At 42.7% G+C, this 14,197-nt stretch overlaps 1 protein-coding gene across 6 annotated transcripts in view; it reads left to right on the forward strand.

Annotated features, from left to right (window-relative positions):
• P4HA1 (prolyl 4-hydroxylase subunit alpha 1) overlaps positions 1–14,197 on the forward strand; it is a 29,348-nt gene that overhangs the window by 6,907 nt on the left and 8,244 nt on the right. For 5 of the 6 annotated variants that reach the window (XM_059821036.1, XM_059821037.1, XM_009816196.2 and 2 more), the window contains exons 5-9: positions 1,104–1,343; positions 2,465–2,655; positions 3,195–3,371; positions 7,227–7,297; positions 13,265–13,364. In XM_059821036.1, coding sequence (XP_059677019.1) covers positions 1,104–1,343; positions 2,465–2,655; positions 3,195–3,371; positions 7,227–7,297; positions 13,265–13,364 — 779 coding nt within the window. Of the gene's footprint in view, positions 1–1,103; positions 1,344–2,464; positions 2,656–3,194; positions 3,372–6,044; positions 6,116–7,226; positions 7,298–13,264; positions 13,365–14,197 lie in introns of all 6 variants that reach the window. The other variant, XM_059821038.1, reaches the window with a different exon arrangement.

The raw sequence follows: 14,197 nt of genomic DNA on the forward strand, positions 1-14,197 counted from the left end.
TGCATTACAGGCTGTGCTGTCTCTTTTTAGTAATTATCAACCCTATTCGCCGGTAGCGGTCATAAGCACCCTTTTAAGAGTTGCCTTTTCACATGTGGGTGTTACGTTGCTTCTAAATGTACCAGGCTATGGCCCTGCAACCTGTTACCCTTTCCCAGAGGATCTCTCTCTCTGAGAGCACTCCAGCGCCACTGCACCCTAATCTTTGCATTATTGTAGAGTTAGCAGCTTCAGGCTCGGAAACCTGAAATCACTGGCTGTCACAGGATGGACCACAAGGTGTTTAATTAGCGAGAAGAATCACAGTTGTTCTGGGGGATGCTGCTTTTCGTGGACTGTCTCTCCAGCTATTTAATCTCTTAAGGCATGTCTTCAGCAGAAGAATTCCCCTGTTGGAACGCAGCTGTGGGAGCTGCTGTTAGACATTCAGGACATATTAAGATGTAATCAGGAATGTAATTTTAGCTGTAAAACTGGCAGGTCTGGTTTCCTTTTTGCAAGATTAAATTTGGTTTTTCATTGGGCCTTAATTTACAGTGGCAAAAATAGGAATCTGTCATTCGCTTACTAGTGCTTTAATCTTTCAGAGGTCTCTTCAAATGTTTCTAAAAATGGCTAACTTCAAAAATCTTGAGCAGCTGGGAATTTACTGATTGATGTTTTCTTGTTCCTCCCCCGCTAAGTTGTCACTAACAAGATGTGCTTCAGTAGAGTTTTGAAAGCGATAACACAATGTCTTTGAAAACAGATTTCTGAAACTTCGTATTTGGCTTACTACTGCCCTTGCTCCAAGTGTTTGGGGTTTTGAAGAAGGAGGGTGTATTTTATTTTATTTTCCACTAATGGTAAAGACATTTAGCTAGTTGCTGGGGTTCTGGCAATGGAAAGCTGCATCTAACCGCTTATGTGTTCTGCCAAGGATTTACAGGCTTTAGATGCTTAAATTGAGCCTTCAACAAATAGCCACCGCAGAAGGGAGATGTGGAAGACTGCAACATGAACAGAAATAAGCTGTGCTGTGAAGAATAAGAAGTAACTAAATGTTACTTTGAAGACTGGTTTAGAACTCTCTGTAAATGCTGTTTGTTCTGTTTTAAATACAGGTGTGAAGCACAAATCCTTTCTAACAGCTGAAGATTGCTTTGAGCTGGGAAAGATTGCCTACACTGAAGCTGACTACTACCACACTGAGCTCTGGATGGAACAAGCTCTGAAACAGCTGGATGAGGGAGAAGTGTCTTCTGCAGATAAAGTCTACATTCTGGACTACCTGAGTTACGCCGTGTATCAGCAGGGGGATCTGGACAAAGCCATGATGCTCACCAAGCGCCTCCTGGAACTGGGTATGCGAAAGAGAGATCCGCAGCTCACCCCGATCTAGCTCTGTGATCGAGCAGGTGCTGGCTGCGGATTTGTACTGAGGAGCGCGGTCTTGCCGGCGTTCCCACTTGTACACGGGTTTTTAAAATGGATTACTGCTGACATTTCCATTAACTTCTTGATGTAGCTTTCAGAAAAATAAGACTTGTATTACCATAAATCATACTTTGCCACCAGTTTAAATGGGCAATTATATTCTAAACTACTGTGTCACAAAGTGTCATGGTTAAGGATTGCTTCTTTCCATTGAAATATTTTCTGCTTCCTGTCACTTCTGGTTCCTAACCATCTACCCATCTTAGTCATTACCGCCTGAAAATTGGTTCTCTTACTGTGTCTTACTTTCCTGTGTTGAGATTACTTCCCCTTAGGTACAGGCAAGAGCAAAATTAATGAAATTGAAACTAAATCGGTGATACCAAAATCTCTGCGGATTATTTAAATGCAAATTAAGCATACTTGAGATGAAAAACTTGGGGGAAAACAAACACAGAATGCAATACAGCAAGCTAAGATTCTGCCTGTTTTATGGAATCTGAAAAGTGTTTATGCTTCTGTAAATAGTCCACTGATTGACTGTGTAAAGGATGAACTGAAGCAAATTCTGTAAGCTTAGTGATTGTTACAAGCTTCGTCCCCAGAAATCTTAATTCCCATTGGGGAAGTTTTTAGGTTTAAAGCCAGTCATGCCGTCCCAGCTCTCTCCCCGTCCCCTTCCCTTGTCTCTCCCTTTCTGGTGAGATCGGCTGGAATGCCCAAACCCTTTTTCTTGGTGCTTGGACCCCTATGCCTACTGAGGATCCAGGCCTCACAGGAAGCAGTTTCTTAACTGTGAATGAGTTGAGCTTAGCTCTGAAAGCTTGTTGTGTGTTTTCCTGCAGACGAGTAAGGATACCTGCATGCTGCAGGCTAACATCGCTTCCAGCTCGGCTGTGAATGCTCTCAAACCAGAGTAGATGTTTCTAATTTCTATTTGAGAAGCAGTAATGTGCATCTGTTTTTCTTTTTGTAAATAGCCTCTTCTGGGTACTTCTTCACAAGTTGGAAACTTGCCGGTGATATTTGTGTGTTTCTTTGTCAATAGATCCTGAACATCAAAGAGCAAACGGGAACATGAAATATTTTGAATACATCATGGCTAAAGAAAAAGAAGCAAATAAGTCCAGTACAGATTCAGAAGACCAGCTGGAGAAGGAAACTGAGGTTAAGAAAAAGGATTACCTGCCCGAGAGAAGGAAGTACGAAATGCTGTGCCGTGGGGAGGGTCTCAAAATGGTAAAGTGGAGCAGCCTGTTTTCAAATGTATGAAACCAACCGTAACAAAGCGATGTCAAGAATTTGTATGTGGCGTGAAAGCAAGGAAGTTGTTACAGCAGTTGGCTGAGGGTGCAGGACTGAGGATTAGCATGTGTTGGATTTCTTCCCCATTTCATTCTGTCCAGCAGACAAAAAGTAATACTGCCGCAGGCACTGCTGACTAACTTGGATGTGCTACATAATTGTAATTAATTGAATAAGGATGCTGGAAGTCTAGATTTACATATGGGATTGAATGAGGGTGGGTTTTTTGGTGACAAAATTATTTTTAATAGGACTGTGTAAAGTACTGCTTGTTGCAGTATTACAGACTAACATTAATGTGCCGGAAGTATGAATTTCTCAAACTTAAAGCATCTCTTTAACTGGTAACGTAACGTTAAGGTAGGGAAAGTGAATTGTTCCTGTCTCTTGTTCTCAGGACATCTTCTGTTTCTTAGAGTTATTAATGTCATGTGGAAGTTCTCTGATTCTCTCTTGCTCCACCTTGCTTTCAGACTCCTCGGAGACAAAAAAGACTCTTCTGCCGCTACTACGATGGAAACAGGAATCCTAGATACATCCTGGGCCCTGTCAAACAGGAAGACGAGTGGGACAAACCTCGTATTGTTCGCTTCCTCGACATCATCTCCGATGAAGAGATCGAAACTGTGAAAGAACTAGCAAAGCCAAGGGTAAATGCCTTATGCTTCTTTGCCTTTTGGAATCTTAAATTTTGTGTATAGTTTTCTGTATGAGTGTGTGTGATTCTGTCTCCTCTTGAATGCAGGTGTGTGTGCAGTGTGCTCACACGTTGCTTTTCTCACCTTGTAGCTCTTGGGGACACACTCTTTGAAGGAGACAGTGGGGAAACTGGAAATTCTGTGTAATTAAGAGAGGATTGTCAGACGTTTCCGGCAGACACAATTTCAGTGCACGCTGTTTCGGATAAGGAGGAGACTGTTCTCCAACAGAAAACAAACGTACTGCAGCTAGGTTGCCTTGAAGTATACCTGTCACCCGGTTTTTGTTTGATTTTCTGGTTTTTGTTTTTTCTTTTTTTGAGTCTGTATTTGCCAAAGTTGTGACATGCAGAAGAGTGCCGTCTAGGGAGAGGCAGCCATTCCTCTGGTCCTGCAGTGCCACGTTGTTGTATAGACAAGAATGAATGGTTGTATTCTCCATTCAGTATAAAACTGACTTCTCTCTCCTGGGCTTTGAAGCCGCCTGCAGATGAAAGAGCTTTAAGAGGGCAGTACTTCATCAGTGGTACTCGGCTTCTTATTCACAATGCCAGCTCAACAAATCCTGTTTCAGAAACTGGATCCCGAGGTTCTTGTTTCTGAATGCAGAATAAGCCAGGGCAGCTTAACTGTCAGAGTAAACAGGAGTGTCCAAGGCAAACAGTGACCCGATGGAATTGCCTTCTGTATCCGGTTGGTGCGACGCCGCATCTCAAGATGTGCGTTGAAAGTGTAGTTAGTTAAGTTGATTTGTTTTTCCGTCAATTACCAGTTACTTCTAAAATAAGATTTAAACTTGCAGAAGTATAATTTTCCTGCTTTTTTTTCTTGTTTTTAGCCTAAATGGCTTTTTGTCCAGAGAGAGCTGAGCAAATTGGAGATTAGAGGGATAAGTGCATTAAGTATAGGACAGCTTGGTCTGCCGTAAAGTAAACCAGCTGTGGGTTATCCAGGGGCACGTCGAGGATGAGGCTGTCCTTGGCCTCTGCACTGGCTACTAGGTAGCCAGAAGGCAGTTTTCAAGCTTCCTAAAGGCTGTTGTGTTGTATTTCTGAGGTAACATTCTGAACTGTAAGCAAGAAGTGCAAGCAGTTCTCTTCACTTACCTGTAAAGCACCTCTTCCCCCTCTCCTGTCAGGCAGCCCTGCTGCAGGCCTACAAATCAGAGCCCCGGTTGTTTGTCTGCAGACGATAAAGCCCCTCTGCTGCTGCAAAAGCTCTGGCATTATGTCTGTGGAATATGACTGAATCACTTCTTTATGGAGTAGAAGTAAGTCTCAGCACTGAAAATAAAAACCTGTGAACGTGGTGATTTTAACTTCTGAACTTGCTGAGATAATTGTTTTCCTATCAAATGTTTGGCTGGTGGTAAAGACTCGGAGGTTCATAGTTCATTAACGTAGAAGCATCTGTATGTGGTTAGCGTTCCACATATTTCCTACGGCCGAGGCCTTGCAGGGCTCGGTAACGAGCATAGCAAGAGGATTGTGGTTTTTGAGACTGAAAGGTCATCTCTTTCTTCCCGATGCTCGGGATGTTACCATCGCCGCCTCTCGGAAGGCAGCGCTGTCTGATCTGTGTCCAGCCTTCTGCTGCGCTGGCGGCATAAGCTGGCAGGAGGAAGCCACCTTACTCAGCTTCGGGAGTCTCGCCGGAATCGTACTTTGTGCCTTGATTCTTGTATGCTTCTGCACAGGATGAGAGAAGAGGCAGCGTGTTAAGAGTTCCTGGTACCTCTTCTTGTTAGTAGGTGTGGAGAGGCCTTGATTTACTTAGTTCATTTTAACAGTAGAAAAATACTTCTTCTAAATGTTTGGGGCTTGGTATGCTGTTTTGTGCCTCTTACAAAATGTGGGCTCTGCAACTCAACCTTTCCCGTTATCAACGATGGAGAGTGTCCGATAGTACATGAACAAATTTGTTAAAGGGCGCACATAAGATTCTGAATCAGAGTATTAATGTAGATGGGATGGAGCGCGGCAGAGGGAAAGGAAGGCCTTGAACCAAGACTTAGGAATGTAATGTATATGTGTCCTTGGACTGAGCGATTAGTTGGTGTTAGCAGTCAGCGTTAAAGGAGTTCAGTGCTGCTTTTGGTGTAGAAAGAATCAAAAAGGTAGGGTTTTATTCATCTTTCACTTATACAAGATCACAATGTTGCCTGGATTCGATATAACTGTAAAACTCATCTTACATGCGCAGGACATAGTGCTAACAAAGGACCAATTGTACATGTGCCATAATATTGTACCGCTTCCAGCAGTTGTTGCAATATGAAGGAAATGAAAGCTGCTAGTTTACATTATTCAGACGGCTGTTCTTCTTACTACAGAAATGGAAACGTGACTTCCTGGAAAACTTGATCTTCTCTACCGCTCTGTTTAAAAAAACAAACCAAAAAACCCTAAAAACCTCTCTTTTAGTAAAATTGGAGACTCCCCCTCCCTCCCCATCACTGCTTTATGAATTTCCACCCCCTCTGTAAAAGAAAAACCACCGCAGAAGGTGACCGGGTGGCTTGCGTGACGGCTTGCGTGACCTTTCCCCTTAGGCTTCTGAATGGTCGGATTGCTGTGATGCAGTATGTGCTTTGTAATGCAACTATTCTGATGGTTCGCTTCACAGCTGAGGCGAGCCACCATTTCAAACCCCATAACAGGAGCCTTGGAGACGGCACATTACAGAATTAGCAAAAGGTAAGAGAGCTCTATGCCAGATGTTTTGGGCCTGTAATGAGTGTGTAGATTCTGCTCATTATGGGGAAAAAAGAGGTGGTCTAAAAAGACAACTTTGGCTTTGCAGTCCACCGCTTTATTACGTGCAGATCTGTAACAGGCTGTTACTGCTGAGTTTCTCAGTCTTTTCCTTCAGCTGGAAGTTCTGGGGCGTATTTTGATTTCTTTATTTTTTTGGTCACCTTCTCAGTGCGTGCTCTCAAATGATGATCTGTACAAGAAGCAGGTCTCTACAATCACCGTAAAAAAATACGTGATGCTACAAAACCTTCAGTAGCATCTAGATTTTTTTTTTTTATATTCCCTTCCCCTTGCTCTTGTCACCAACCAAAAATTGTCCTCCCTTTCCTTGTAAAATCTAGCAGACCGCTTGAAATGCCTTTACACGTGTAAGAGATGCTTCAGGTCCTTGCTGTGCGTGACAGCTGGAGTGGCATGCAAAACACATGTTCATTTGTCACACAGCATTTTGTTGTCTGAGATAATCCCACGCTCCTGTCTGGGCTCTTTTACCTCCTGCTGACACAAATCTGGCAGAACGCAAGCACGTTTTTACTGGGCTCCAGGTTCTTCCCAACTTGTCTTTGAAGTACTATGAGTCTTGCATTTAGCCAGGGTTTTCCAAAATTGGCTGGCTCTAAAAGAAACCACCTACCCTCTGCCCGCCCCCACCGGTTTTAGTAGTGGTGACTATAAAGATTGGCCGCGTGTTCTATCAGCATTAAGCAAAAATTCTGAAAGGAGTTAAACTTCTGGGTGAAGGGGAATTGTCTGTGAAACTCAGCATCATAAATTACTTGCAGAAAGTCTCTAGTTGAAAACAAAAAAAAAAGGAAAAAGAGGAAAAAAAAAAAAAGGAGGAAAAAAGTGAAAGGACAATCTCACCAAATTTTTTCCAACCAATTTGTTTTGATTTGGACATGGCAGCTACAGCTTCTGTTGCCCTTCTAATATTGCCAATTTAAGAGCATTGCATACCATCCAGACCAATCGGAACCCTTTCAAACACCTGTGGCTTGGCAAAAAAGCAGCCGACTAGGTGGGTAAGCCCTTGTCCTTTCTCTTTTTGTAGCTGAGCCGTGCTACTGTTCATGACCCTGAGACTGGGAAACTGACCACAGCACATTACAGAGTCTCTAAGAGGTAAGGGGAGCGTCTTCCAAAGGTATACCCAGTCCGAGGAAGTTTGTTCTGGGACTGTACCGCGTCATCTCTAAACGTGGGGCAAATAAGGATTTTGCATAACTTCTATGTTCTTAGTCTCTCTTGAGAAGAAAGAGAATGGCCTAAAGCAAACTGAGCTGTCATTTAACAAAGCAAGCGGCTGCTGAAGTAGAAAATAGTTCTACGTGTTAGTGGTAGCCAAGATGGAAGTTCCCTCTCTTGCTTAGCATGGCTTGTCTTAGTGCAACTAACGTACTAAAATGTCTGTGCCGCGCGGGGTTCTGCTCACGCTAACAAACGGCGGAAAAGGCTGCCTGGGTAGTTCACCTCTGCCGCTGAAATTAGGTGTTGATACTCGCCGCTTAGAACTAGGCACCGATGAACTGCTGTAATACGTGGGAATAGTGCAAATGAAAGCTAGTTGATAATTTTAAAGAATTTCCTTGTTTAAATGATTGAAAGTAGTTGCTGCTTGAATAGAAAACCAGTTCTTTCAGCTTCCTTGAACAAACACCTGAAATTAGAACGGCTAGAAGATTAAGCTTCCAGGGTTGTTAGTTAGCTATGTATTTCTTTAAAAAGCTAAAACTGCTTCAAATACGGGATCACAAGAAGTTGGTTGATTCGGGAATGATTATAACTCTCACGGAAACTAGAAGACCATTGTAGCTGAACGATCCTTAAAGCCACACTTGTTACAAGCAGTGGCAAGGTGAAAACTTTTATTTTTGTACGTTGAAGACTGCCTCGCACCTTCAGCAAGGTGCAGGCCTACTTACACATCAGAGCTCATGCAGGTGGTGGGACTCCTTTGGAAATTGCCTGGTGAGCTCTTATGTATTTGCTCCTTAAAACTACCTCCACAGGCCCCCTCCAGAGTGACTTTAGGAACATACATCTTCCTGTTTGACATGTGTTGCATTTAGTTTTTATTTTTAGTTTTTAATTTTAAAGTTTGTCCATGTCCTATCTCGGTTATCGGTGACCGCGTGTTTTAAAGAAAGCATTTATTCAGTCTCAGGATTTGTCCTCTGTGACACAGACCAGTCTGGGGCGTTTACTGAAGAGGCTTGTTAGTCTGTTTGAACGTACCCTCACGGTTTCTGTCAAACTTAATGGGCTAATAATAGGAATTGGAGAAGGTGACCAGATTACTAATGGAAATTGAGATGTGTAACTGGCCCCTATTTAAATGAATGATCCTCAGTAAAAGGACTTTTTATTTAGAGTTTTGATTTTTCATTAGTGGGAAGTGTTATGCCTTGAGACTATTGCAGATGCCATAGTCAGAAAAAAATAGTACTGGACAACACCCATCATTAAAAGCAGATTCCCTCATGAATGTGTGCAGCCGACAGTGCAACCATATCCCGCTTGCCATTGCCTCTTCGTTGGCTTCCGACATGACAAAATAACTATTTCTCCTAGGGCTTTACTTTGGAATTAAGCGTGTGCTGTGCCTTGCCTAGGGACTCTGTGACGAAGTAGAAGGGCAGCCATTGTCTGCGAAGTGCCGCTGCCTCCTCGGTGTGCCGTGCCGCAAGCCCAGAACAGAGCCTGGGGGCTCGTACCTGGTGAATGAGACCCTTAAACGTTTAAAGGTTTGGCGCTCAAAAAGGTGGCACTCTGGGACTTTTTTCCAGCACATCTAAGGAGCTCACAGAATTAAATCAGAATTTACTGAGCTAAGTTTTTTAATTCCTTATCTCATTGGAGGCTGAAATTAGAATTGCAAAGAAACGTACAAGTAAATGGGGCACAGCACATTGCGAGGTTAGTGAAGGCAATTTTTTGAGGCTAGGAACGGACTCGAGGGAGGAGTGGAACTTCCCTTCTCATGCTTCTTCCCCTTGCCTTCGCATTCCTCCATGTGCAGATTGTTTTAGGATGTATATACTTCTCAAGAGAACTTGACACCTGAAGCTATAGTAGGAGGTAAAAGCCACCCCCCCAAAAACCCCAAGCCAGGCTGCTTCAGAAGGATCATGTTATTAACGCGAGCTCACTGAACTTCTCTTGCAGAACCTCTGGTAGAAATGTCTTGCTGTTAGAGCTGTTGGAGCTGGTTTGGAATCCAGATGAGTCATTGCTCCTGAAAACCAAAAAATGCTTGCTTTATTTTTTTAATAGATGACTGCTTTCCCCTTCAAACATTCTTTCCGAGCAAATGCACTTCTAAATTACAGCATTCCTCTCTTTGAGAGGACTACTGTTCGCTGTGCAGTACGTGGCAGGCTGTATAAAAGGGGCACCTTGCCAGCAGCTGGAGGAGCACCATCAAGCCGTGCTGTGTGCAGAACCAGAATAAACTCAGCCGCTCTGACACTGCTTTTAAAGAAGCTGCTTTTTTTTTTTTCCTCTCCTCCCAGCAGCCAGTCAGAGCTTGTAGCTCATGATGTTAAGGTTTCCACTTCATAAATACCGGTCTGTGCTTTTATTCACTCCCTGTTGCACCTCTACTAATACTTTTTACATATGAAGTGCGTTTTAGAAAGTTTTTGAACATAAATGTCAGTATTTTGTGTGGCCAACGACCATTACAAAAGCAGTGTTGAAATACTGTGGTGCAGCGCTGATGTGTAGCTGAGACTGAGGCCATGGCCTTTGTAATGTCTGGTACTAGACCAACCAGTGCAGTTGGAGAAGGAGATGAGGTTTTGGGCACATATGGCCTTCTATGTCATGTAAATCTGGTCAGTTGTCAGGTTTTTTTCCTAATACACTGCTTAGTCTAAAATTATTTCTGCGTGTAAATCTTGTGCTATGAAAAAATCTCTGATAAGATACCTGATACAGAATTATAAGGGGGGGGGGGGGAAGTAAATGTAATTACTGCTAGCTGTTTGTAATGAATATAAAAGTTGTTAAAAGACAGGTCTTGTCATGAGGAAGAAGAAACCACCCTACATGAATTCAGCATTCTAATGAAATTCTTTCAATCACTGTAACATACTAGCTTAGTTCATGGGTGTCTTTGTAAAAAGCCAAGCGGGACACCAAAATGCTATTGCTTTGTAGTCTGGGAATTTTGGCTTACGGAAATATCAACTCCTCCAAAAGTAGTCACCCATGTCTTAAACTGCTGTGCTTAACGACTTCCCAAGAAATAAGCTTGTCCCTTTTTGTTAATGAGTTTTCTACCCATGGTGGACTCACTCACAGGTGTCAGCTGGTCAAAAACAGGACAGAACACTTTTCATGTGAGTTAAGTTGTCAGGTGAGCAACTTAATTTAACAAATGCACATTGAAGAGTAGAACCTTGTGTGCGTTTACTGAATCGGGCTGAACCTTGGACTGTGCGTATATTAAAAGAAAAAAGTTTGCTGAGCACAATTCAAGGCTGTTAATTCTGCATCACATACACCACTGGTGAGGGAGGCTGTTTGGGGGGGGGGGGGGGGGTGTGTGTATGGTTTTTTTGTTTTGTTTTTGATAAGAGCAGGAAAAAGAGGCCCTTGTCGTGCATCCTAAAGGTGGCCAGCAGAGACCTCCTGATGCTGGACAATGGGTGCAGGGTTCTGCAGGCCCTCCTGGGCTCTCTGTCCTTGTGGGAGCAGAGTTCCTGGCGCTTACAGGGTTAAATCAGGCGGTAACTCTTCACACAGGCCTCCCCTTAAGTTTTGCTCAGCAACCAGCAGACAAGCTGGCACTTGAAATACTATTTCAGTTCCCTATTTCCTCTACCTTTCATAGACTTTCTTTGTATCCTTGGGCGATTAATTTTATTGCTAAAATACATATAGTACTTTGTGAAAGGGTGTAGTATTCTCCCTGTTGAAATACTCGGAGCATTCATTGCAGTTCTAAATAATCAATATAGTAAGAAAGCTTGCTTTTTTTTTTTCCTTAAGGCCTTTATGGTAGAGTGGACAGAGGTAGTGGGAGCCTGCGCTTTGAAGGCTCAACGGGCTTGCCTGATGGCTGCGTTGGGGCTTTTCTTGGGTATTAAGTGTGAAGTTAGGAGTGCTTGTCAGTGTTGCCTGTTTGACATGGCTGCGTAGCATGTGGCTGCATAGCTGCTTTTCTTTTGGGAGTGCTCTGTAGAAGCAGTCTTTGCATTCTCCTGCCACCATAAATGAAAGTCGCATTGTAACATTTCCTTATACTAACAGTGTTCAGAAGTGGATGGATCTTTGTATGTCTTTGTGCAAGTCTGTCCTGAGAAAGCTTTCTTTTTATCTATAGTTTATTTGTCAGTTTTAAAAAAAAAAAAAAATGCTCGTAGAGATTCTGTAACCTGTGTCAGTGCCTTGTGTCACATGTCATGCTACTGCTCCTCCCATGCAAAGTGTTTTGGTGTATTTTTTTTTAAATACAAATTTTATATTAAAGAAAACCACCTTAATTTAGACTAGATGTGAAAGTTCATTTGTGTAGAAATACTATGATGTACCTGCCAGCTAGGCTCTGGGCATAGGTTTTTTTTCTTTTTTCTGTCCAGCAGTCTTGTAAAAGTAGCAGGAACCACTGATGATGAGCCCAAAAAACTGAGTCAGATGCTAGGGAAAAAAGGTACCACAAGCTGTCTCCCTCCATTTGTTTCCTGCAAAAAGGGGGACAGTAGGGCCCAAATTGTCAATATTATCATCCTTATTAGCCACTAGTAGAGGACTGCCAAGGTAAACAGAGATGAGGACCAGGGATGTGGTGAGCGTACCAAGAGAGGGAAAAGAGGACCAGGTAAAATGAAGGTGCATGGGCTAGAATGGGCTGAGTAAAGCAGCAAGAAAAACAAGCATCATGCGAGCAGATGCGTGGTTTTTAAAGACAAGAATGATGACTGAGTAGATGAAATTGCTATTTTTTCAAAAAGAACAAAATGTTTATCTTGTAAAGAGATGAAATGCATGTGTGTGTTTGTTTCCATGTAAGCCACTGGATGTGTTCACAGCTGGTAAGGGGCCAGCAGGGATGCGCAGAGCTGCGGTTAGCCTAAGCTTGTGCCCTTTTCTGCCAAATACCGCTACTCGGGGTATGTGGCTGCTTTTGGATGACAGAGCTGCTTCCCAGTCATGCAGCTTTCAAAACTGAGCAACCACTTAGAGTAGAAAATGCTACACTGGGTCTGGGTGAAGGCAGTCATTCTCCTGTAGAACTGCTTCTCTACCTGTTCATACCTTTCTTGCTGACTACTTTGCCAGTTATTTGAAATGCAGTATGTCTAGTTGAAAAGCTCTAATTTATAGAGTAGGAGGCAGACATTTTGAAGATGCTTTTGGAACTGTAAGGCTGACTTCTCACATTTATATTTAAAAAAAAAAAAGTTGTGGGTTTTTGGTTTTTTCCCCTTAAAAATCATGTACTAAATCCCAAATTTGTACTAGGCTGTTTTGGTAGAAATTGTTCAATGGGGAAAATGATAAAGAATTTTATGCATTATTTAATTGTTTTCATAATGATTTTTAGTACTACTGCACAGGTAAGTAAGTAATGTGAAAGGACAGATCACAGTACGCTTGCCTGTAAGTGCATGACGTATGGAAGAGCTGAGTTACAGTCACATAGGCTCTGCGTATGCTAAATAAAGTAACTCACCTTTTCCTTTCCCAAGTGTTGCTTCAAAATGCATCAAATGCAGGGTCTAAATTAGCTGTTTGGAATGGGTAAGAGCAAAAGTGGTTTGCGCCTGTTTTCTAAAAGAGCTTGAAGCAAATTTCACTGTTTGGAACATTTTCTTCAGTCATTTGGTAGGCCAGCGTGGGAATTAACACCCTTAGTTTTAGAGCTTCCTTAAACCAGTGGTGTAAATGCTCTTTCCAGAAAACATGTTTATTAAATGCAGGTCTTTATAATGCCCTGGAAATACTTCTGATCATCCTACCAAATTCTTAAGAAGTACTAAAAAATAATCTCAAATTTGAAGTCATTGCAAATGTTGCATTTGTGCTGCTAGCTTACTGCCTATTACTACTGTATTTTATTAATTTATTTCCCCCCCCACTTAGCGCTTGGTTGTCTGGATATGAAAGCCCTGTGGTATCTCGCATTAACACAAGGATACAGGACCTAACAGGACTTGATGTCTCCACAGCAGAGGAACTACAGGTAAACTGTTAGGACAAGCACGGTAGTGAATGTCGCTTGGCATTTCATTTTGGACAGCTTTATGTGCAGCACCATGCCCCCTCGGGTAGTGGGGTGAGGTGGCCCCAAAAGCTCGTTCAGCCCAGGGGCAGCTGATTTGATGGAACTGAGTTTCATTGCTGCAGGGTCAAACCTTGCTGCTGTGGTGATAGTGGCCAATACCTAAGGAAGGGGGGAGAGAAGGGGTGTTAAGATTTGCCACCCCATCCTCGGTCCCAGAAGGCCAATACTGTGTCTGGTGTCTCTATAACGTGGGAAAGACCGACTGTACGTGTAACTTGAGTAAATTTTATTTTAATCATTTTTGCTTGAGGCTTTTAAATGAACAGCTGCTTCACTGATGCTGAGAAAGCATGAATACCTAGAAAGCCACTTAGAAAGTGGTTCCTGAAAGCTGTTGTGCTACTCCATCAAGGCCCCGGATGATAAAATGCCCAAGCAGCTGCTTGAAACTTGGTTATGACTACACAGATGAAAAAAAAAAAAAAAAAAATCAATCAGCAAAAAGGACAGTGGATCCTCTTTATTGACATAGAGATCAAAAAGTGATTCAAACTTGAATGATGTAAAAGCTCCGTGACCTATTTTGAGGAGAATATAGCTTGTAAAATTTCTACAGAACAAAAATATTTTTCTGCCCTAGGGAAGTACCAGATTCCTTACCCAGAGTACACTGCATCTTGTGGGTGCCAGTCTTGGATGTGCTGCTGCTCCTGTAGCCAAACATCTTGGCGCTCCTTGGAGCCCGGGGCTGTCCAGGTGTTCAGGAGTTTCAAAAGTTTTGGGGTCAGGTT

Source organism: Gavia stellata, chromosome 9, assembly GCF_030936135.1.
Source record: "Gavia stellata isolate bGavSte3 chromosome 9, bGavSte3.hap2, whole genome shotgun sequence".
NCBI lineage: Eukaryota > Metazoa > Chordata > Aves > Gaviiformes > Gaviidae > Gavia > Gavia stellata.